Source organism: Hemitrygon akajei, chromosome 9, assembly GCF_048418815.1.
Source record: "Hemitrygon akajei chromosome 9, sHemAka1.3, whole genome shotgun sequence".
Lineage (NCBI taxonomy): Eukaryota > Metazoa > Chordata > Chondrichthyes > Myliobatiformes > Dasyatidae > Hemitrygon > Hemitrygon akajei.
The window spans coordinates 74947444-74972181 of NC_133132.1; the positions used below are offsets into that span (position 1 = coordinate 74947444).

The 24738-nt window shown below is 40.8% G+C and overlaps 1 protein-coding gene across 15 annotated transcripts in view; it reads left to right on the forward strand.

The window, feature by feature from the left end:
• The window catches only part of eya4 (EYA transcriptional coactivator and phosphatase 4), a 421501-nt gene that overhangs the window by 300313 nt on the left and 96450 nt on the right, over nt 1-24738 (forward strand). For all 15 annotated transcript variants that reach the window (XM_073056352.1, XM_073056353.1, XM_073056365.1 and 12 more), the window contains 3 exons: nt 3577-3659; nt 13897-14077; nt 20268-20404. In XM_073056352.1, coding sequence (XP_072912453.1) covers nt 3577-3659; nt 13897-14077; nt 20268-20404 — 401 coding nt within the window. The remainder of the gene's footprint in view (nt 1-3576; nt 3660-13896; nt 14078-20267; nt 20405-24738) is intronic.

Below are 24738 nucleotides of genomic sequence, written 5' to 3' on the forward strand. Positions count from 1 at the left end.
GCCATTGAACCCACTTCCACTACTACCCAGGGCAGTGGATTTCAGACTCCCTCACAGTAAGTAATCTCAGCACCCTTATCAAAGCCTTTATATCCCACTCATAGTTCAGCCAGACCTGCCAGCCAGGGGTATAGTGGCATCAGCACCTGACTTTGAGGTGAATGGTCCCTTATTCGAATTCCATCCGTGCTGGACTGAGCATCGAGCTAGCGATTCAGCCTCATATAAAAAAAACAGGCAAACACTATGGAAATGGCAAAAATGCTGCCTGATGCACCACAAGGAGCATAAAGGAACAACAACAATATCGCAATAGCTGACACTAAAATGATTCTACACTTGTAGCTGAACTGATGTTTTATAAATGTTTATCATGGCTTATTTCCTCTTGTATATTGTGCCTTTGTTTATAAAGTCAGAAATTCCATATGCTTTATTAACCAGTTTCTCAAGCTGACACTTTCAGTAAGCTGTGGATATGGATATTTTGATCTAGTACTGACTTAGATTGTGCCCTCTGGTTTATATTACCTCTTCTCATTCTTGCTACAAAAAAAATGTAATACTTAATATTTCTCAACATCAAAGATCCCTGCTTCCTATCATGGCACATTGAGAAAAGAGGGCTATGCAGGAAGGAAACGTTAGATTGATCTTGGAGTAGGGTAGAAGGTGGGCACAACATTGTGGGCTGAATGACCTGTACTGTGTTGTACTGTTCTATGTTCAATGCATATTGAATGGTAGCACTCAGGGGAACAGAGAGTATTTCACCGCAAGTGGCTTCATAGTGGACAGGCTGATGAAGAAGGCAGGGCATGTTCTCCTTCACAGTTAGACCACTGGGTACAAGAGTTTGGACATCGTGTTGCAGTTTTGTACAAGACATTGGCAAAGCTGCACTTAGAGTATCATGTACAGTCTTGGTTACCCTGCTAAAGAAAAGAGTGCAACAAAGACTTATGAGAATATTGCCGGAACCCGGGGGTCTAACTTACGTAGAGAGGTTGGGCAGACACTGATTTTATTCCTTGGAAAACAGGAGTCTGAGAGGTGATCTTACACAGGTGCATAAAATCATGAGGGACACAGACAGGGTGAATGTGTCTAGACTTTATTTTCCCAGGGAAAGGGAACCAAAAACTAGAGGGCCCAAGTCTATGATGGTACAAATGGAACAAGCTGCCAGTGAAAGTAAATGAGATGGATGTAACAACAACATTTAAAAGATATTTGTATAAGCACATGGATGGGAAGCGTTTAGAGGTGTAGGGGCAAAATCAGACTAACTTTTGTGGGCATGGATGAGCGGTGCCAAATGACCTGTTTCTCTGCGATGTTGCGCTATGGCTCTATCCATTTCACAGTCCACTTTGTGTATCATCTGTAAATGTGACGCCACCCCACCACAAGCACTTACTTTGTTCTCTCCCCCCTTCCCCTTCCCCACAACACAAAACATGCTTGGTTTCTAACTTGTTCTTGTTCTGATGAAAGGTCATTGAGCTGAAACAATAACTGCTTTTCTATCCGCAGATACTGCATGACCTGCTGAGTATTTCCAGCATTATTTTCAAATCTTCTTTCACTGCTACTTTATTTTCCTATTAAATAGCCAATTTTGTATCCATATTGGAAGTCCCAAAAAGAGTCCACCAAACGCATCTCTTTCATTATAATTTTCTACTTCAGCATGAAACTCTACTACATCAGTTAGACATTGTTTTCATTTAACAAACATATGCTGACTTTCTCAAATCAAGCTACAATTTTCCAAGTGACTGATAACTCTGGCCATTGTTATAATTTTTCTGGAACTTACTCCACTCAAGTGTTAGACAGACCCTACCATTTAAATTCGGTAGTATTTAGCTTATTTCCTTTCTTGAAAAGTATATATTATTTGCACTTTTCCTCTATATAATATTTGCTGGAGTTTGAAACCCGTATAATGTATAAACAGAAAATACCCACCAGGTAGGGCAACATATGTAGAGAGAAAAAAACGGTATAAACATTATCAAAAAACTTTCATCAGAACTGTTGAAAGAAACTTTTAACATGGACAAACTTGCCCTGCAGATTCCTTGGAGCAATTCATTCTCCACTCTTGCAGACTTGTATCTAATTATCAAAATGTAGGCTCATGATAATCCACCTTCTGGGACCACTACAGTCCTTTGACTGGTTGTGTTACCACTGTGATGTTGGGTAGGGAGTACCAGGATTTAAATCCAGTGATAATACTTTACTAAGTCAAGGTGATCCACTTGCAACCTTTGCTAAAGGTCACTTATACAAACCAACTAAAGTGACAGAGTGACTTGAGAAACCCTAGTGAGCTGGGCTATTCGCTGCTCCATCTTCACAACACTGTGTCTTACTAGAACTGAAAATCATATAATGGCAGAAATGTATAAGCTTCAATTGATAGAATGGATAACATATTTATATTCAAACACAGTACTGGTGATCCTACTTCCAGTGACTTCTCAATGTTAAATCTCCTGGGATAATACTGTCTTTGTTTCACACAAAGCAGGGTTCAAGGTAGAAGCCCCATAGCAGAAGATCAATGGGAAGTCATGTCCTTCCCATAAAATGCTATTACTTTCAGTAAGACAATGATTGTATTCCAGTCCAGTGAATTCGTAGTACCGGTAGTTGTCTTTTGCTCGCATCTGTCGTTAGAAGTGTATTGACTATTGGTTTGGAAATTTAGTGGTGTTGGGACAGAGAGTTAGAGGGGTACTGCCAGGTGCAACACTTGAGGCCGAAGGTAATAGTGTGATGGATAGATCTTCCCCATTAGCTGATTGGGTCGTACAGATTGTATGAAGGGAAGTCATGCTGAAACAATTGCTAGGTCTCAGTCAGGGCTTGACTGCTGAGTAAGATTGGGAGTCGTAGCTAGGAGTTAATTGCAGTAGGGAGAAGAGGGATTGAGAGAGGAAATTAATGTATAGTACAGAAGACAGCATTTATGTCATTTTAAATGGGGTTTCCAGCCCTGGGCTAAAACCTGTCTAGGAACAGAACTAGCCAAGAGAAATCCTAATTGAATACCATCCATTCACCATCATGCATACTAATTACTTCTGCCATGGGCGCACAGTGGCTGCAGTGTGCGCCATCTCTCCATAAAATGCACCACAGTTACTGGTCCAGACTACCCTGGCTGCACTTCTCAAATCCATGCTTTCTACCATCCAAAAGGTTGAGAGCAGCAAGTGACTGGGTTGTACATCATCCTGAATTAGAATCCTACTGCTGGTCGTTCACGATCACTGGGTTTAAATCCTGGAACTCTCAACCCAACATCACTGAGGAAGTACCTTCACCAGAGAGATGGCTGACCATCGGTAGGGATGGATAATAAATACTGGCCTGCCGCAGCACCTATCTGCTGAAAAAATGAATGAAAATATGAATCGGCATTGGTATTACATTTATTGGAGTGACTGAAAATATAGAGAGTACTCACAACACTATTTTGCTTCACTTCTAACATCTGCGCCTGTCATTAATATTCTTATCCTTAAAGACATGTAATATTTCTATTTTTTTTAATCACAGGTTCTAGTTTTGCACCATCCCCGGGTATATACGCAAGCAGCAACTCCGTTTCCAATTCAACAAGCTTCAACAGCTCCCATCAGGTATTTTCTTTTGTTAGCTATCTTTTCCTGAACTCAGAGGCAGACTCACTGACCATACTCCATAAATGTCACTGGCTTCCATACTTTCAGGTCACTGTCACTGTGTAGCTAATCTGTGTTTTGCCAGGCTAATCTTTTTCAGTCTGATCTTATCTCACCTAACCTCACAGTTATACAGTGTTAGAAGGGGATCATAGATAACAATTGTGTGGGACACTTGGCTGTCTTGTGCCTTCAGAATGAGGGTGTTAAATCAGCATTAGAGTTCCCATTTCTGCCAGTGTCTGAGCCTGCATATTTTCCAACTGTGATCTTGATGTGTTTTAGAATTATATTTCAGAATTTCAAATGTAAATATCTTAATGTGATATTGTAACTTAAAGTAAATCTTTATTGTCTAGATTTCAATGTCAGCTTCAAGCTTTTTTCCGTAGTATACTTCTTAGATCATGTTTCATCTTGACTCCAGTTCCAAACAAATAGCAAAAGAGTACAAGTGCTGAATGCATTGTAATACATAAAAAACTGTGAATTACGATCAATTACATATGTATAAAATAGTTACATTACATAAGTAGTGCAAAAAAAAGTAATGATGGGTTCAATGTCTATTTAGAAATCAGACAGCAAGCGGAAGAAGCTGTTCCTGAATCGTTGAGTATGTGCCTTCAGGCTCCTGTACCACCTCCTTGATGGTAGCAATGAGAAGAGGGCATGTCCTGGGTGATGGGGGTCCATACCAATGAATGATAATTACTTTCCATGAGGCAACAAAGAAATACTGAGAGAGTGAAGGAATGAAAATTAGTAGTCCCACACACTAGAAACCATAAGTGGGGGAGGCCATTTAAAAGGATAGATTTCCCATCCCTGTTGCTGGACAAGGCCCACATCATGCAAAGGCCATCTAAGAACAAGTAATGAGGTTTTAGGAGACAAGTGTTTCTCCCTCTAACATTTACAGCTGGGATGACACTTGTGCCCCATATGTCCCAGCACCATTTCCTTGGTGGTTTCTGGGCTTTGATGCAAGGAGAGGGCATTAAAATGAAAGAAACAAAAAAAAAATGGAGACTCTGGAAATCTGAAATGCAGCCTGGTCTGCTGACTGTCCCCAGCACTTTCTGTTTGCTTTTGAGAAGTAGAACAGGTTTCCCACTCAACCAGTCCAGTTGCCATCTAAATTCATTGTATAGAGAAAGGGTCAAATGAGGAAAATGCTTGGAAGTGCAAGGAAAGTGCAGCAGTGCTGACCAGGTGGGGACCTGATGAGCATTTCCTCCCTACCATGGATGGTAGAAGAGTGAGTGGGGGGGGGGTGGGGGGGCGCGATGTGAGAGGGAAGCGTTAGATTGATATGGGAGTAGGTTAAAAGGTTAGTACAACATCATGGGCTGAAGGGCCTGTACTGTTCTGTACTGTTTTATGTTCCAAATTTCCTACCTAAGTGACCCCTTTAAGGATAGCAATGTACAGGTCTGGATACACGTTGAAGCTAAAACAGGAATTGTTGAAGCACTCAGCAGGTCAGGCAGCATCTTGGATCGAGGATCTTTCATCAGAAATGGAATTTTGAGAAAACGAGTGTGTTAAGCTGCTAAGAGAGATGCGTGGTGACAACTGAGCAAATGTTTGTGGTAGGATTCAGACAAAATTTTCAAGGTAACAATTATTTTGAAAAACAGGTGATGTAGACTGAAGAAAGTGTATTTAGGGTGGGAGTGGGACAGAAAATTAAAGAGGCAGGCTACTGGGAATTCAGAGTTGCCATTGAGGACTGAACAGTGATGTTCTGCAAAGCTGCCGTACAATCTGTGTTTAGTTTCTCCACTGTAAAGGAGTTCTTACTAAGAGCTTGAATTACAATACAGTAAACTGGGAGAAGTGAAGTTGAATCACTGCTTTACCTTAAAAGACTGTCTGGTTTGTGGAGGGTATGGTAAGGGAAGAGATGAAAGTGGGGAAGGTGCAACTGATGGTGAAATGATGGAGAATGATCCATTCAGTGTGGAAGCTACTGGGATGGAAAGTGAGGACCAGGAACCCCTATATTTGTTCTCAGCAGCACAAAAGGTGGTGAAACAGAAGTACGTACAACAGAAGTGTGTGTGTGTGTGTGTGCGCGTGCATGTGTGCGTGTGTGCGTGCGGTTATTCAGAACAATATTGAACTTAATATTTTCAAGTAACCATTCCATTTGGTTTTTCTCCATCTGACCTTGGATGTGGCTGTACCTCTTTGAATCAAATTGTTTTTTTTTCACGTTTCCAATTGCCATTATATTGAAACTCATTGTTATCTTAACACAGATAGTCCCTGAGTCCTCTCCATTTCCCCGGCTCTCTCTCCAACTTTACAGGTTTGTCAGCTCCAGTTGTGGTAAAGGGTTCTCAACATGAAATATCAACTGCTTCTCTTCCTGACGTACTGATGCAACCTAGTGCTCCTAGCGTTCTTTTTCTTTGTCAGGATCTATCAGTTTCAGGTCCAGTTTCTCTCTCTTTCTCTGTATCTCTCTCTGTCTCTCACAAACACACACACACACCCATATACATTAGGCATTAAAATATTTAATAGAAAAAGATTGCAGAACCTCCATTATTTAAGCATTTATATTAAGGTCAAGTAGGCTTACAACATTGGTAGGGAGTTCACCAAACTCCTTGAACAGTTTGAAAACCAGATTAATTTTGCTGTGTATTGATACTGCATAGAGAAGCGAACTACTTTGAACATAAGAACCTAGATACACAGTGGTGTTGCAGAGAGGTCCTGTATGAGGGGTTTTCACATTCTTCTAATGAGCACATTTCCCCTGAATGTTCCATATTTTCTCCCACATCCCAAAGGAAGCTGATGGGCAGGTTAATTGGCCACTGAAATTCGGTCACATTCTGTAGGTGAGTTGTTGATGAAAGTGTAGAGGGAATGCATGATAGAGACAATTAATGGATGATATTTCAGCTGGTATAGAATCAATAGGCTTCCAATACTTGTTCCATTTTCCATATTTCCTTATAGCATTTTCTTCTATGTTATAAGGAAATATGGAAAATTGGAACTTCAGTTAAAAGCAAAGTGCTGTATAGTCCCTCAAGCCTTTTCCATCATTTAGTAAGATCTTGGCTAATCATTTTGTTTTTGTTGTGTCATTTTCCTGTAGCAACCCTACATCCCTTAAAATCTAGTAGTTTATTGAATTCAACTTGAAAATACTTAGCAAATGAACTTCCACAACTCTTTTGATTAGAATATCCTAAATATTCACTGCCCTCTGGAAGAGGAAATCTCAGTCGTGAACAGCCTGCACCTGCACCTTTTTATTATTCTGGACACCCCATCCAGAGAAAACATCAACATGGCAACAACCCATGTTAAGCCCCTTAAGAATGTTGTACTTTGCAATGAAGTCACCTCCAATTCTTCTCAGCTCGTCTACAGCTGAGAAGAACTAGAGCTCCTAGGCTTATTCTGCTTAACCTCTCCGCATAAGACAAGCTTCCTCCACACTCATCCATCCCAGAAATCCATCCGCACCTGCTTAATATCATTTTGGCCCTTTACTCCATCCAAAGCTGTGATCACCTGTCAAACATGCCTAAATGGCAGCATGAGTCCAAAGCAACATACACAAAATGCTGGAGGAACTCAGCAAGTCAGACAACATCTTTGCAGGAGAATAAACAGTCAATAAATTCAGCCTTATTTTGAAGTTATTGCACATAACTAAGACAAGCAAATTGTCTTTGTATACTTTCAGTGCTTGTGCTTTAGAGACAGTGGGATTCTGTGTAAAATATTGCATGATCACAACAAACCCAACCAGTACTCATTGATAAAATTTTCATTTATTAACTTACTGGAGTAGGCAAGAAAATACTCTAAAATTGAGAGACTCTCTGTACTCCGTATTTGATGAATGCCAGTGTTCTACTTCATGCATGTAATTATTCAGTAGCTTATAAAGCACCTTGCTCATAGACTGTGAAAGCTTCTTCAGGAACAATTGGTTAAATATTCAATACTTTGCACGATAATATATTTTAAAGCTGAGAATGCCACATCTAATAATGGGAATTAGATCACATTTACAGTGTCCATTCATAATCAATGGTTCAGTTAATCCTCATCTGTTAGGGGATAGTAGTTTAGTTCTTTGAGTGTTGGGGCACAGTAGTTTAGTAAGAATTGCTCCAGGGGCAGTGTTTTGTGCTGTGTGTGGGATGTGAGAGGTCTGGGAGTCCTTGTGTCTCTCAGATAAACACACCTGCTCCAGGTCCACTGAGTTGCAGCTCTTGAGAGAATGTATTAAAGAACTGGAATACCAGCTCAATGACTTTCAACTCATATAGGAAAATGAGGAGGTAATAGACAGGAGCTACAGGGAGGTGGTCACCCCTAGACTGTCAGGAGAAGAAGAGGAAAAGCACAGCCAGTGCAGAGTACACCCTCGGCCATTCCCCTCTTATTACACATTATTGTAAGTGTACAACTTTTAATACAACCATCGGGGGAGCCACAGTGAATAAGTCTCTGGCACTAAGTCTGGTCTTCAGAAGAGCAGAGAGGTAAAGAGGTCTTTAGTGTTGATAGGAGATTCCCTAGTCAGAGGAACAGAGATGAGGTTCAGTGGGTGTGATAGAGTCACCTGGATGGAAAGTTTCCTTCCTTGTGTCAGGGTCAGGAATGTCACGGATCATGTCCATGGCATTCACAAGGGTAAAGGCGAGCAGCCAGAAGTCTTGGTGCACATTGGCACCAATGACATGGGTACAGAAGGTGAGGAGGTCCTGAAGAGAGGTTTTATGGATCTAGGTAGAAAGCTAAGAAACAAGACCTCCAGAATAGTAACCTGTGGATTGCTGCCTGTGCCAGTGCCAGTGAGGGTAGGGATAGAATGACTTGGCAGGTGAATGTGTGGCTGAGGAACTAGTGCAGTAGGCAGGGGTTTAGATTTATGATCAACGGGATCACCTCTGGGGAAAGAATGACTTCAAAAAGGTGGGTTACATGTGAATCCGAAGGGGTCCAATATCCTTGCAGACTGGTTTGCTAGGGCTGCTCAAGAGGGTTTAAACTGATTTGGCAGGACGATGGCAACTGAAGTGATGGTGCTAAAGATGAGGAGCTGGTTTACAAACAGAGGCATTGGGTAGTGAGGAAATACTGTTGATATGGCAAAATTACAGGATGAGTTGCAATATAAAAGGTGGACAAAATCGAAAAGAGTGAAGGCAGGATTAAAGATGTTATATTTGAATCTGTGTGGTATGCAGAATAAGGTAGATGAAGTTATCTCACAGTTACAGATCAGCATGTATGATATTCTAGGCATCACTGAATCATGGCTGAGAGATTATAGCTGGGAGCTTAATGTCCAAGGATACACACAGCATCAAAAGGACAGGCAGGAAGGCAGAGGGAGCGGCGTTGCGCTAATGGTAAAAAATGAAATCAAATAATTAAAAAGAGGTGACATAGGGTTGGAAGGTGTTAAATCATTGTGGATAGAGCTAAGGAACTGAAAGGGTTAAAAGACCCTGATGGGAGTTGGATTCAGACCCCCCCCAAACAGTAGTAAGGATGTGGTCTACAAATTACAATCGGAGATAAGAAATAAACACCAAAATGGCAATGTTACAATAGACATCGGGGATTTCAATATGCAGACAGATTGGGAAAATCAGGTTATGCTAGATTCCAAAAGAGGGAAATTTCTGGAATGCATTCGAGATGGCTGTTTAGAGTAGCTCATTGTTCATCCCACAAGGGGGTCAGCTATTCTGGAGTGGGTGTTGTGCAATGAACTGAAATTGATTAGAGAGCTTAAGGTAAAAGAACCCTAAGGAGAAAGTGATCATAATATGATCAAATTTACCTAAAATTTGACAAGGAGAAGCTAAAGTTATATGTATCCTCCCTCCCTCATGAGAGACTCATCCAGAAAGTCATGAGGCATGGGATAAGTGGAACCTTGGCTGTTTGGATAAAAAATTGGCTTAAAGGAAGAAAGCAGAGGGTAGTTGTGGAAGGAAAGTATTTTGCCTGGAGGTTGGTGACTAGTGGAGTGCAGCAGGGATCTGTCCTGGGAACCCTGCTATTTGTGATTTTTATAAATGACCTGGATGTAGAGGCGGAAGGATGGGTGAGTAAGTTTGCGGATGACACGAAGGAGGAGTTGTGGATGGAGCTGCAGGTTGTCAAAGGTTATAGACAGGCTGCAGAGTTGGGCAGAAAAATGGCAGATGGAGTTCAATCTGGGTAAGTGTGAGGTGATGTATTTTGGAAGGACAAACCAGAAGACTGAGTACAGGATTAATGGTCAGTTACTTAAGAGTGTGGATGAACAAAGGGACCTTGGGGTTCAAATCCATACATCCCTCAAGGTCACTGCACAGGTTGATAGGGTAGTTAAGAAGGCCTATGGGATGCTAGGCTTCATTAACAGGGGGATTGAGTTCAAGAGTAGAGAGGTCATGTTGCAACTCTGCAAATCTCTGGTGAGACTGCACTTAGAGTATTGTGTTCAATTCTGGTCACCTCATTATAGGAAGGATGTGGAAGCTATGGAGAGGGTGCAGAGGAGATTTACCAGGATGTTGCCTGGTTTGGGGAACAAGTCATATGAAGCTAGGTTAGCAGAGCTGGGACTTTTCTCTTTGGAGCGTAGAAGAATGAGAGGGGATTTAATAGAGGTCTACAAGATTATGAGAGGCATAGATAGGATGGATAGTCAGTACCTGCTTCCCAGGGCACCAATAGCAAACACCAGAGGGCATATGCACAAAATTAAGGGAGGGAAGTTTAGGGGAGACATCAGGGGTAAGTTTTTTATACAGAGGGTTGTGAGTGCCTGGAATGACTTGCCAGGGATGGTGGTGGAGGCTAAAACATTAGGAGTATTTAAGAGCCTCTTGGACAGGCACATAGATTAAAGAAAAATGGGGGGTTATGGGGTAGTGTGGGTTTAGTACTTTTTTAAGGATTATATGGGTCGGCACAACATGGAGGGCTGAAGGGCCTGTACTGTGCTGTAGTGTTCTATGGTATCAATATTACTGTGGAGAAAAGGAAATTACAGAGGCATGACAGAGGAGTTGGCCATTATTGATTGGAAAAGAGCACTGGCAGGGGTGAAGGCAGAGCAGCAATGGCTGGAATTTCTGGAAGCAATTCGAAAGGCGGAATGCAAAAACATCCCAAAGAGAAAGAAGTATTCTAAAGGCAAGATGACACAAATGTGGCTAATAAGAGAAATCAAAGCCAACATGAAAGCCAAAGCGAGGACATATAGTACAGCAAAAATTGGTAGGAAGTTAGAGGATTGGGAAGCTTTTAAATGCTAACAGAAGGCAACTAAAAAGTCACTAAGGTAAAGATGTTATATGAAAGTAAACTAGCCACTAATATTAAAGAGGATACCAAAAGTTTCTTCAGATATATAAAGTGTAAAAGAGAGATGAGAGTGCATATCGACCCACTGGAAAACGATGCTGGAGAGGTAGTAATGGGGGACAAGAAAATGGTGGATGAAGTAAATATGCATTTTGCATCTGCCTTCATTGTGGAAGACACTAGCAATTTGGTGGATGTTATGAGGTGTGTGGTTACCATAACTGGAGAGAAGTTTCTTAGGAAACTGAAAGGTCTGAAGGTACACAGGTCACCTGGACCAGACGGTATACACCCCAGGGTTCTGAAAGAGGTGGTTGAATAGATTGTGGAGGGATTAATAATGATCTATCAGATTCTGATAAGGTTCTGAAAGACTGGAAAGTTGTAAATGTTACTCCAGTCTTCAAGAGGGAAGAGAGGCAGAAGAAAGGAAACTATAGGCCAGTATGTCTGACCTCAGTGGTTGGGAAGATGTTGAAGTCAATTGTTAAGGATGAGGTCTCAGGGTACTTGGAGACACATGATAAAATGTAGTCAGCCTGGTTTCCTCAAGGGGAAATCTTGCTTGAAAAATCTGCTGGAATTCGTGGATATGAAGATAGGTGCAGGGGCAGGTAGTTTTGAGGAATTAGAGAGGCTACAGAAGGACTTAGACAAATTAGGAGAATAGGCAAAGAAGTGACAAATGCCAGGAAGTGTATGGTCATGCACTTTGGTAGAAGAAATGAAAGTGTTGACTATTTTCTAAATGGAGAGAAAATGCAAAAGAAAACTGAGGCGCAAAGGGACTTCAGAGTCCTTGTGCAGAGTTCCCTAAAGGTTAATTTGCAGGTTGAGTCTGTGGTGAAGAAGGCAAATGCAATGTTAGCATTGATTTCAAGAGAACTAGAGTATAAAAGCAAGGATGTAATGTTGAGGCCTCACTTGGAATATTGTGAGCAGTTTGGGGCCCCTTATCTTAGAAAGGATGTGCTGAAACTGAAGAGGGTCCAAAGGAGATTTACGAAAATTATTCCAGGATTGAATGGCTTGTCATATGAAGGACATTTGATGGCATTTGATGAATTCACTAGAATTCAGAAGAATGAGGTCTGACCTCAATGAAACCTATCGAATGGTGAAAGGCTTTGATAGAGTGGAAGTGGAGAGGATGTTTCCTATAATGGGAGAGTGTAAGACCAGAGGACACAGTCTCAGAATAGAGGGACGTCCTTTTAGAATGGAGTTGAGGAAGTATTTCTTTAGCCAGAAAATGGTGAATCTGTGGAATTCTTTGCCACAGGCAGCCGTGGAGGTCAAGTTGTTATGTATATTTAAGACAAACATCAATAGATTCTTGATTGGTCAGGGCCTGAAGGGATATAGGGAGAAGGCAGGAGATTGGGGCTGAGGGGAAAATTGGATCAGCCATGATGAAATGGCAGAGCAGACTCAATGAGCCAAATGGCTTTATTCTACTCTTATGTCTTATAATTATCGGGTAACATTCAGTCTGGAGTGGGATTCATTTTCAGTGCTGTTCCTTTCCTAAAAAACATATCGACCAGTGCCTTGCCAACAGTTGCCCCCATACTTACTTGTTGAAACGAAGTTTTTATCAGAGTAAAGGCAAACAAACGTAACCCTCCAGGACTGGTAAACGACGTGAGAAGACACATCTGAACCTTCCAGCATCAGACCCAGATTGGCCAGTCTCATACTTGCTCATTGTCCTGGATGTTTTGAGATTGTGGACTAAATAGCCGTATGGGGGGAAGAGGGTGGGGACTATATGGAGAATAAGGGAGGAGAAAGAAGGAGACTAAGATTGTCCTACATGTAAGGGACGGTCAATGCAGGAACCTGGCATGTGGATTGGACAGGGATAAGCTTTTGAAAGCCTGAATGTGCAGGAGGGGCCAAATGGCCACTTCCACTATAATCAAATAAGAGTGAGTTAATGGCCATTTCTTACTGAGGGAGCACTGGCGGACATTATGGCTAACCTGAATTCAGAAAGCAGCTTACCTGGAGCTGCAGTCACTCAATGACTGTCTTCGACCAGGAAAGAGCTTATGACAGCATAGGCATTGCAGTCAACACACAATCTTGCAGTGCTCTACAGACTGACCAGTCTTAGTAAGCATTTAAAAGCAATGCTTCTAGCAGGAAGTCAACTGACAACAATACAGCCATGTGTGAAGGACAGTCAAGGGTCCAATTTATCTAACAATTGACGTATAAAGGACTGGAAACTTGTGGACTTTAGGTCACTGTGGACCGGATGGTGGTTTTTGGTCAGGAGGCTGCGCGGATCCTCATCAATCCTCTGGGAGCTGGATGATGTGCTCGAAGGCAACTATAGTATGCAGCTAGCGAACTTGTGTGGACTCTGTCCTCGAAAGATCTGCCCTCTTGATCTTACTGATGGGATAATGCCACAAACATTTTATCATTGTTACTTTGCTGAAGTGACCATCCCTCATGATAGCACAGCCTGCCTAATCATTAAGGTGATTACAATGTACTTGCAGATGCATTTCCAGGAACTCTCCTAGACGCAGAAATTGAAAATGCAGAGCCTATCCCACTTTATGCTCTCTGCCCTGCAGTAGGTAGCTGAATTTAATTGCTCTTCTACCTCCCAGGCCCACCTGCCTCCACTGTCAATTCATGCATGCTTACACAGACTATGACCTCAATTACTTATGATCTACCTTTTAGATAATGTATCAATTGCTCGTTTGACTTTGTTCTTTTCATTGTGTTTCAATTATGGTTAGGTTGATAAGTGTGTGGTTTCATTGAGCATATGATTGGTCCGCTACAAGAGAAATGACTTAAACTGATGGTTTTTCTTTAGGATTATCCTGGCTACACTGCATTTGGCCAAAACCAGTATGCACAGTATTATCCATCTGCAACATATGGCACATATATGACCTCAAATGATACTGTTGACGGCACCTCTTCAACATCAACAACATACCAGTTACAAGATCCTCCCAATATCCCTGGCCAGCCAGCCACAGATCTTCCTGGAGGTAAATGACTTCCTTTCTAATTGTACTGTAGTCAATCTTTCAAAACTACTAGAAGATCGAATATTGTCAAGATTTTGACAAAGAATAAAGTGACTGTTTGAAAGTAGCTCAATAGCAGATTGCATTTTTGATTATAACTGTCTTTTAACTACTCATGCTGCAAACTGCTGGCAATAAACCTTTAGTCTGTATTTCACCATTGTAACATCCAAGCAACCAAGCTCAGATGAATTTAATTCTCCTATAGTTTTTGGATCTTTTTGCTGTTGTCAGGACTTTTTGCAGTTGTAAAAGTTCCAAGGTAGTGCTCTGAAAGTGTTGATTGGGGGTAGGGGAGAAACAGAAAATCCAGCAGCTTGGTTTACACTTGTCAAAACAAACCCTTTTTTGCTGACTACTGCACTTGCTCCTCTAAAGCAGAAACATGTATTTATGTAGATAGATTGACAGAGGGAAAGCTTGTGCCTCAGATTTGGATATTTAGTTAAATGAGTTCCAGTTGGTACAGTAAAATGCAACAGACACACAGACATGCACATGTACTGATGACAATTGGGTTGTGTGGGTGTAACACAGCAAATTGCCTTTGGTCCAAGTGGAAAGCAGAGCACAGAGGACAATAACCAATGTTGTTGATAGATTTGTATGGTTCAGCATTTTATTATATGGTGTGTGATGTTGAGGTTTAGCCATAAAGTGAATACAGCCAGCCTGAGTTAAACAGAAGCAGGTTTCCAATTTAGTAAATAACTAACACACATAGACGCAGTAAACTATCTGAAGCACAGCACAGATTGAAAGAGACAACAGAAGTATGGTGTGTTTATTTTTGGGTTTCCTCACAATGTTTTAATTTTAAGTTTATTTTTGCATTCATTGTATGATAAATAGAGCTATCTTAAACACATACTAGCTGCATTTCATCATTTAAAGTATCTATAGTAAATTTAACACAAGATTAGTACTTTCTATTAATGCCAGTGTAAAAACAGCATACTCTATTATTCCAGAGTTTGACTGTTTTAACTGAGGGCATTTGAACTCTGATATCAAAGCTTTCTCAACAAAGTGGAACATTCTTGAATTTAAAGTCTTATTTTTTTTCCCAGTTGTCTTTGGCAAGCTTACAGGTTTTTGATTAAGGAAGCTTATCATTCTTCTTCAATCACACACATTTTCATTTTCCATTCCAAAGAGTTAGACTGTTTTTCATTATTGAGACATAACAATAAGTGCTTTAAAACCTGTTCTGTTTCCTGTTAACATTTTTCTCTAACACCCTTCAGTTGCACTCACTAAACATGGGTAATTATGAGGGACCCTTAGTCTGTGTGGCCTTCAGTTGATTTCTCTACCTTAATAATTGTTATGATTGAACAACAAACTCAAAATCAAATGCATAGTAGAAATGCAATACATATTTTAATAATGTAACTTGCAAGTCTTGCAATATTTCCTAAAATGTATATGTCTGTTTTAATTAATATTATTAATTATTTTAGTATTTAGTTTGATCAATGTTGATATATGAAGATCCTCAGAAAATATGTAATCAATTTTAGTGCAGGTATACTTGGTGTTCGGATGTGTAGTTTATTAGAAATGTAAATAACATGAGTTTGGCCATATCTGGAGACCAAGTACAGCTTTGGTCACCACAGTTCAAGATATAATTGCTCTGGAAGGATTTACAAAGATATTACATGTACTTGAAATTGTAGCTCTGAAGAAAATGGATATACTAAAGGTTTTATTTGGAGGCTTTAATTGAAGTTTATAAATTGTGAGGGACTAAATTAAGCCACACAGAACAAGCTTATTGCTTTAGCAGAGTGGGCAAAAATCAAAGATACAGATTTAAAATAATTGCTAGAAGGATTAGAAGGTAGGTTTTTCTAATCCATTTGAAATTCACACCCTGGAATGGTGATAGAAGCAGAAACCTTCATCACTTTGAAGCAGTACTTGGATGTCTACATGAAAAGCCCTGGTGTAAGGGCAATGAAGCTGGTGCTGAAAGGTGGAATTAAATGCGATAGCTTTGTTCAACTGGCACAAACATGATGGGCCAAATGACTTTCTATGTGATATATTGTCTACAATTCTGCAGTGGGGTTTTGATGTTATTTATGAATGAAGTCCAATGAAAATATGTCAAAATGTGATGCATGGATTCATTAAATAAGCAGAACATTTGTATTGCCCATGATACTTCTGTCCAACTAAACTTTGATTCAAATGATGAGATCCTAAAATGCTTCGTCTTCTACTTCTTCCCTTCAGAACAAGACAACCCACTCTTATCGCTACAATGCATTTTGCTTTCTCACAGTTTTCTTGCAGTCATATTTACTGACAGCAATTCAGTTACAAGCAGATTCACATTGTACAATTTGGCACAAATTGTAAATGAAAACAGTGTTGATTTTTACAGTAAAGAAAGAACTGTGCAAAGCATTCCGTAGGTTTCACTTCAATCTCCAGAGGCTGAAAAGGTGACCTAGTTTTGAATGTTGAAAGCCAATTGGATAAAATTCAAAAAATAACAATGAGAAGAAAAGGTTTGTAAGGAGTAAAGAAGAGATGTGAAAGGATAAAAGAAGGGATTCATTTAGTTAGAAACTTACAATGTACAACAGTACAGCAAATGAATAGGACCTTTGGCCTACAATACTGTGTCAAACCAAATAAATTAGTAATCAAAAGGACAACTAAATAATTCCCTTCTGCCTACGCAATGTCCATATCCTTTCATTTTCCTCACATTCATGTGCCCATCTAAACGTCTCATAGAAGTCCCTAGCGTATCTGCTGCTACCACCATCACAGACAGCAGATTCCTGGCACCCACCACTCTCTGTGTAAATACCCTTGCCCCTCACGTCTCCTTTGAAATTACCTCCTCTCACTTTAAATGCATGCCTTCTAGTATTAGACGTTTCAACCCTGGGGAAAAAAGATACTGTCTGTCTACTCTACCTGTGCCTCTCCATAATCTTATAAATTTCTATCAGATCTCTCCTCTGCCTCTTCCACTTTGGAGAAAACAACCCAAATTTGTCCAACCTCTCAATATAGCACATGCCCTCTAAACCAGGCAGCATCCTGGCAAACCTCTCCTGAACCCTCTCCAAAGCCTCAACATCCTTCCTATAATGGGGTGACCATGTGGTGAACTACATATACCTGTCTGGACACGTCCCCCTGCTGACTGCTCCTGTGGCTCCTCCTACAGACCCCGGTATAAAGGCGATTGGAGCCTGAGCCTGGCCCTCAGTCTTCAGGATGTAGTATGGTGGTCAATTGCTGCTTGTTCTTTCTTCCAGCCAATAAAAGCCTATATCTTGCCTCACGTCCCCGAGAGTTATTGATGGTGCATCAGACCAGAACTGTAAGCAATACTCCAGATGCAGCCTAACTAGAGTATTATAAAGCTGCAACATTACTTCCTGACTTTTGAACTCAGTGCCTCAACTAATAAAGGCAAGCATGTTATTTGCCTTCTTAACCACACTATTGACCAGTGTACCATGTTCAGGGAGGTATGAACTTGGACCCCAAGATCTCTCTGCTCATCAACACTGCCTTAACAGTGTACTGTCTCTTTACATTTGACCTACCAGTGACTAGTTTAATTAGTTTGTTGCAATATTACAGGCCGAAGACCCTGTTCCTATGCTGTAGTGTTCTGTGCTCTATGAAAGAGCATTTGCTGCAACTGATGAAGTATAACTGCATTCCTCACAATGTCTTAACCATTTTCTCTGCACTTCGCCAGGTTGTATAACCTGGTGTAAATGTTTCACGTGTGGCAGTGAAGCAGTGATGGTAGTCCTTAAAGATAGGTGTTCACCTTTAAGTGCCAAACCATTCCAAATGAAAAGTTTACGGGCTGAGTCTTGGGAACGGCTGATGTTTGAGCATGCTAGAGCTGGTGAGTTAGATTGAACGAGATTCTGAAGATTGCAAATACAGTGAAACTGTCCCGGGTCAGAATCTGTAGGTTAAAAGAGTGGAGTATCTAGCCGGGTGATTGGTGCAGGAATTGAACTCCCAACAAAATCTGCAACGAGAGGAAGTGTTTGCTCAGCGAAGCTTTGCAGCAGTGCCACGTACCACATGTTGCAAGTCAGCATTCCACAAGTGCTGTTCGCTGCCTGGCACACATTTACTGCTGATCCACACATTGCTTACCACTCATGCCACACATTTGTGCTGCAACTTCCAACCAAAACCCTTGACACTCTAAGATCTTTAAAGAGCTTCACGCATCAAATCACTTCAGCAGAACTTGACTGCTTGATTTACATTCATATGCTGGCATGCAGGGAATCCAGCTATGTGCTATCAAAAAACCTTCCCTCTCAACATTACTTTTGTATAAAGGCAGGATAGGGCAACAGCAGGTCCACCTGAATAGAAAGCCTTCCAATTTAAGCAAGTCTTGTTGTCATTTAGGGACGAAAACATCGAAGGATTGTGAGTAGGCAAAGCAGAAAGTTATCCTTGGTGTTAGAATATAGACTAGAGCACATAACAATTCAGGAACAAACCCTGCCAACCTTGATGCCAATTGAAGTTACACACCTGTCAATACATGGTCTAATTCCCCCTATTCCCTGCCTGTTCATGTGTCTATCTGAATGCCTTCTAAACATTTGCAATAGTTGGTTTTCTTTTGTGGTATGTACGAAGGCACAATGAAAAACTTCTGTTTGCCTGCCATCCAGACAGATCTTCCCATACATAAGTACAATGAGGTAGTAAAAAGAATACAGCATGTAGCATTGTAGCAGCTACAGCCCTGCAGGGAAACAAATCAAGTGCAAGGACTATGTCAAGGTAGTTTGGGAGATCAAGAATTCATCATTCAGGACTCTGATAAGAGCAGGATAGAAGCTGTTCTTGAGTCTGATGGTACATTCTTCTGTCCAGTGGAGAGAGGAGAAGGAAGAATGACCATGGTGAGAGGGGCCCTTGATTACATTGTCTGCTTTCCCAAAGCAGTGGATTGTGGTGACAAAGTCAATGGGGTCTTCTGTTTTTTATCTGACATATGATAAAGGACAAAACCGTCAGACTACAAGTAAACAGCTCACTGGTAGAATTATAATATACATTCCTGCTTGGATTTTTAAAAACATTTTCTACACATAATGGAGCTTCCATGTTGAAACCTAAGCAGAAATTTGATATATCTGTAGAGCTGAACACCCATAGATGTTATTTTTCAACATAAGTTACGGTGGGGGTGCACCTAATTTTAATAGACAAATGTTTCTTTCAGTGAGAATGTTTCTCTCCATGCCCATGTCTGCCAACCCTTGGGCTGGTTACCTACTCATTACTCTCCTCCCCCACCAGAGATACAACTGCAATTCTTCAGTAACTCTGCCTGACAATCCCCCCCCTCCACCCCCACACCTCTGAAAGACTTCTTTGCATAGTCTTACCATTGCTCATAGAAACTCTTCACCTGGGAATCCACCAAATATTGACCAAAAGTACCAATATGATCTCTGATGTAATCCCCATTTTAAAAATGCAGGAAAACATTGATGTTCATTTGTGAGGGCATAGCAGAGTTTTGGCTTGACATCTTGTCTCAAGGATATCACCTTCGACAACATGATGTTCCCCATGTGTCAGCTCTAGACTTTGTGCTTAAGTGTATGGCATGGGACTGAAGCCACAGTTTTGTATTTGGAGATGAGCGTGCTGCCAAGTAAGCTATGGTTCACAGTTCCACTGACCTCTGCCAGACTTACAGCAGCATACCAGAAGACCCTGATTTTCAGGTAAAATTTCTCCCAGCTGCCCTGTGATACAAGCTTTGTGCTAAAAGGAATTGCTGATTCTGAATTCAATCCAATTGTCTCCTGAATGCTTAGACAGTCCTTATAAATACATACAGCAAATGAATAAAAATTGAAGGCTCCACATCACAAAACTTTAATAGTTCTGGCTGTGGCAACAGTTAAATAAATTGTGTAGCTGCTTGTTTTTCTGTGCCTGGTATATTTTCTTTATACATAATTATTCAGCTGCAGAACGGCTGTCAAACTGAACACAGTGCAATCGTCAGAAATCACTTTGTTCCTGCAGCAGTGTGAACTTGTGGTTGACACTCATTCCTCGTGTGGAGAAAAACTGAAGGTGATGGTTGCAATCTGAATGGTTGCTTTTACAGGAGAGTTTGACACAGTGCAGAGACCATCAACACCAATCAAAGACTTGGATGAGCGAACGTGTAGGAGTTCGGGGTCAAAGTCACGGGGAAGGGGAAGGAAGAATAATCCATCACCACCTCCTGACAACGACTTGGAGGTAGGCCTTGACATTAATTGATGAAAACTTTAAGATTGCACATATTTTGATATAAAGGCTAAATGGGAGACATCATTATATTAATGCGGACTACAAGCTGAGCATTCTTCCCTAACGCTTGGTTCATAATAACTGTTTTCAACCAAGGTTACATTAAGTTGCTGTGAGGTGATTTTTATTCCATACTGCAGGAGAGTTATAACAGAGTGGCTCAGTAAGCATAGTTTTCAGAAGACGTATTTCTCTCTCTTTGCTTTCTGGAGAGAAAAGAACTGAAATGAAATTAAAAGCTGCTGAAAATGGTTTGATTGCCAAATATAATGACCAGCAATTTTGTTGCTAGTCTGTAGATCACATAAACATTTATTTTACATAATACAGATCTAAAGGTACTAGAGTATCAGGCATTACAAGTTAAGATTTGTCAAGATTTCAACCTAGTTTAAAGTGCATATTGCCAACACAGAGATAGATGCTGATATATGGGGCAATAAAAACAAAGTACAATCAGAAAATGGTTTTGCATTGAGTTTAAATGTTTTCCATCAATTTTTTATAACGTATTTACCTGCACCTCTGTCCTGCCTGCCTGCCAAAAGATGATTACTTATCAAATGAACTATCTACTGCCGTTACTGAGCCATAAAAAGGGAGAATTTTGGTTCTTTTCCCAGGTTGAAATGTATTAGTTTCTGTCAATTAAGACAGAGTTCAGAACTAAGCAGTTGACTGCAACGTGCATGAGTAATAAGTTAGAAAACTGCTCCTGCAGAACTCTATAAGAAGGGATTTGTGTGTGAACAAAGCATGATGTTAAAATTGGACGAGACTACAAGGCAAAAATAAACAACCTAATTATGCTCAGTGTAGTGTTGGAAATTTATTCATGGGCTGTGGACAATTTATTTGTGCAAAATTCTTGTGGGTAAGTAGCCAAACTGCTGTATAATCTTAACTTGAAATAATGTGAAGAAAGGTCAGTTGGAGCCAGGGTTTTGGTGCAACCAGTAATCAGGGGGAATGGATGTAAGAGAGATCATGCCTCCGATGGGAGAGGTGGTAAGGGTGGGGGGGATTTTGGACAGGCCATTAGGAGGAAAGAGAGTGTTAAAATTGTTTTGTGGTGTGAAATTTAAATCAGTCTCCAAAAATAAGACTATAAGACATAGAAGCAGAAATAGGCCATTCAGCCCATCAAGTCTGCTCTGCCATTTGGTCATAGCTGGTTTATTTTCCCTTTCAACCCCATTCTTCTGCCTTCTCTCCGTAACATTTCACACCCTTATTAACCAAGAATCTGTCAACCTCTGCTTTAACTATACCCAATAACTTGGCCTCCATAGCCATCTGTGGGAAAGAATTCTATAGTTTTGCCTCTGTCTAGCTAAAGAAATCCTTCCTCATTTCTATTCTAAACAGACATCCTTCTATTATGTGGCTGTGTCCCCTGATCCTAGACCTCCCACTACTAGAAACATCCTCTCCATGTCCAGTCCATCCAAACATTTCAAAAATTCAGCAAGTTTCAATCAGATTCCCCCACCACCCCGTTCTTCTAAATTCCAAGAGAACAAGCTCAGAGCCATCAAATGCTCTCATACATTAACCATTTCATTCCCAGGATCATTGCTGTAAACCTCCTCCAGACCCTCTCTAGTGCCAGCACATCCTTCCTTAGATATTTGGGACCAAAGTAAGAGGTGTCCCACTTCTCAAGATCAGAACATGGACATTTCATGTTTTACTCTTTACTATTTACCATTGTAAATTTGCAGCATTTCTTTTAAAACTACTGTTTCACCAAGAGTCGTGTAATTCCCCATAATGTTAGGAATGATAACACTGAGTGAACTTCTGAAATCTCAATTAGTTTTAACAATCAATTAACAAGTAGAATTTTAAACAATTACGAAGCCAATCAGTCCTCTCCTTTGATCTTGTAAATAGTTGTAATTTAAATTAGGGGAGTAAAATATGGTTGTTTAGAAATTAGGGAAGTAATGTGAGTGTGGTCCCATCAGGAATGAGATGAGCCAGGGCTCTTTTTAGTACCCAGTTCTGGTGTAAACTACTCTAACAATGTACATTTGTCTTTTTGGCCAACCTCATAACTTTCTGCAGGGAAACCAAATAGGTTTTGATCATTTCCAGCCTACTGTACCAAAACGAGTGAAATCTAATTCCTAGGCAAATGTAACTAATTGGTTATCCAGAATTAAATCAACAGAATCAATGGAGCCCTGGATGTTTCTGGGTTAGTGCATGAATCCAACACACACAAGTCAAGACCAACAAAGAGCTGGTGACATGCTAATCGATCTGGTACAAATTGGTATTCAAGTGAAATTTAAGAAAGGGAAGCACCTGTTTGGCCAGAAATTCATTTTCTAGCTATCTGTTATTTTAAACAATATGCAGTAAAGTGCAACAATAATTTTCTGCCTCAGTTCGAATAATACGAGTATGGTGTAAGAATGAGTGGACTACAAAGGTATGGAGCAATTGATAATAAGGAACAAAGCTTAAGTGGTGTTGCTAGTGAAATATTATAACAGATACCCCACGTGGAAGGTGCAAAATTACAGAACCTACTAATACATGGGTTTAATATATTCAGACTCTGGCTTGATTTTCTTTAAATGCTTTTGGACATAGTTTGCTACAGTAAAAGAATGCAAAAACTGAGTGCCAATTTTCGATTATGCAATGGCAGATGTCACAAAGTGCAGACTTGTATAGAGGATTAAATGGTGCTGGAGTAAGTGGATAGAAGGTAGGGAGAATTGCAAATAGAATGGGGAAGGTGGTTATAGACGAGAGGAACTGGCAAATAAGGAGAGATCATGCGGGAGAAGTAGATTGCAATAAAGGAATGATACAGAAAGTGAAATGGAAAAACCAGAGGGTTAAGCTAATGGCAACAAAGCTCAATTTCCCTATATCAGACCCCCGGAGATTAAACACAGTGAGTGGTGGAAAGAATTGCTCCAAGCATCAATTTCATCCTGCAAGCAGGGTGTTTCCTGTTTCAGTCAATCCAGGAATAACACAGCGCTGGAATGGAGGCCAGTGCAAGTTTGGGACTTTAACTTGATTGAATGGGGTGTAAATGGAACCAGGGCTGTGAATGGAATCTGTATTTGAGGGTTACAATATGAAAGCTCCTTGGGAAAAAAAGGAGCCTTTGTTTATTTATTCATGGGATGTGGATGTTACCAGCAAGACACCCAGAATCCATTGTTCTTTCCTGATTACACTCCGAGCTCAGATACTTGCTCTGGCAGCAATTACAAGTCAACTAACCAAACAAATGTTGGATCAGGCGTCACATAGGCCAGTAGAATGACAGAATTCCTTTCTTGAAAGAGTATTGGTGAACCAGGTTAGCTTTTAAAGCAATCCAGTCATTTACAAGTCACCATTTCTGATGGTGGCTTTTTATTCTAGCCACTTGAATTTCAATTTGAACTCATGTCTATTATTCAGTGGCAAGGACTCTTGCTATTGAGCTCTGTTGTTGGTGTTGTGGATAGTGTAGAAGGTTGTCATAGGTTACTTTGATAGGATACAGAGCTGGGCTGAGGGGTGGCAGATGGAGTATGAAATGATACACTTTGGAAGGTCGAACTTGATGGCTGAATACAGGGGTAACAGCAGGATTTGTAGCGGTGTGGAGAAACAGAGGGATCTTGTGGTCCACATCCATAGATCCCTCAAAGTTCCCATGCAAATTGGCAGGGTAGTTCAGAAAGCATCTGGTGTGTTGGCCTTCATTAGTCAAGGGACTGAGTTCAAGAGCCGTGATGTAATGTTGCAGCTATAAAACTCCAGTTAGACCACACTTGGCAGTATTGCACTCACTTCTGGCTGCCTCTTTACAGCACGGATGTGGAAGCTTTAAAGAGAGCGCAGAGGAGATCACCAGGATGCTGCCTGGATTAAAGAGCATGTCTTAACAGAAAAGTTGGATGAGCTAGGGCATTTCTCTTTAGAATGAAGGAAGATGAGAGGTGAATTGTTAGAGGTATAAAAGATGATAAGAGGCATCGAAAGAGTGGATATCCAGCACCTATTTCCCAGGGCAGAAAAGGCTAGTACAGGGGGTATAATTTAAAGGTGATTGGACAAAAATAGAGAGGGGATGTCAGAGGTAACTGTTTACACAGACTGGAAAGTGCATAGAGAGCACTGCCAGGGTTGGTGATGGAGACAGATACACATAGAGTGGAGGCTGTGTGGAACACTCTGCCAGGGTTGGTGATGGAGACAGATACACAGAGAGTGGAGGCTGTGTGGAACACTCTGCCAGGGTTGGTGATGGAGACAGATACACA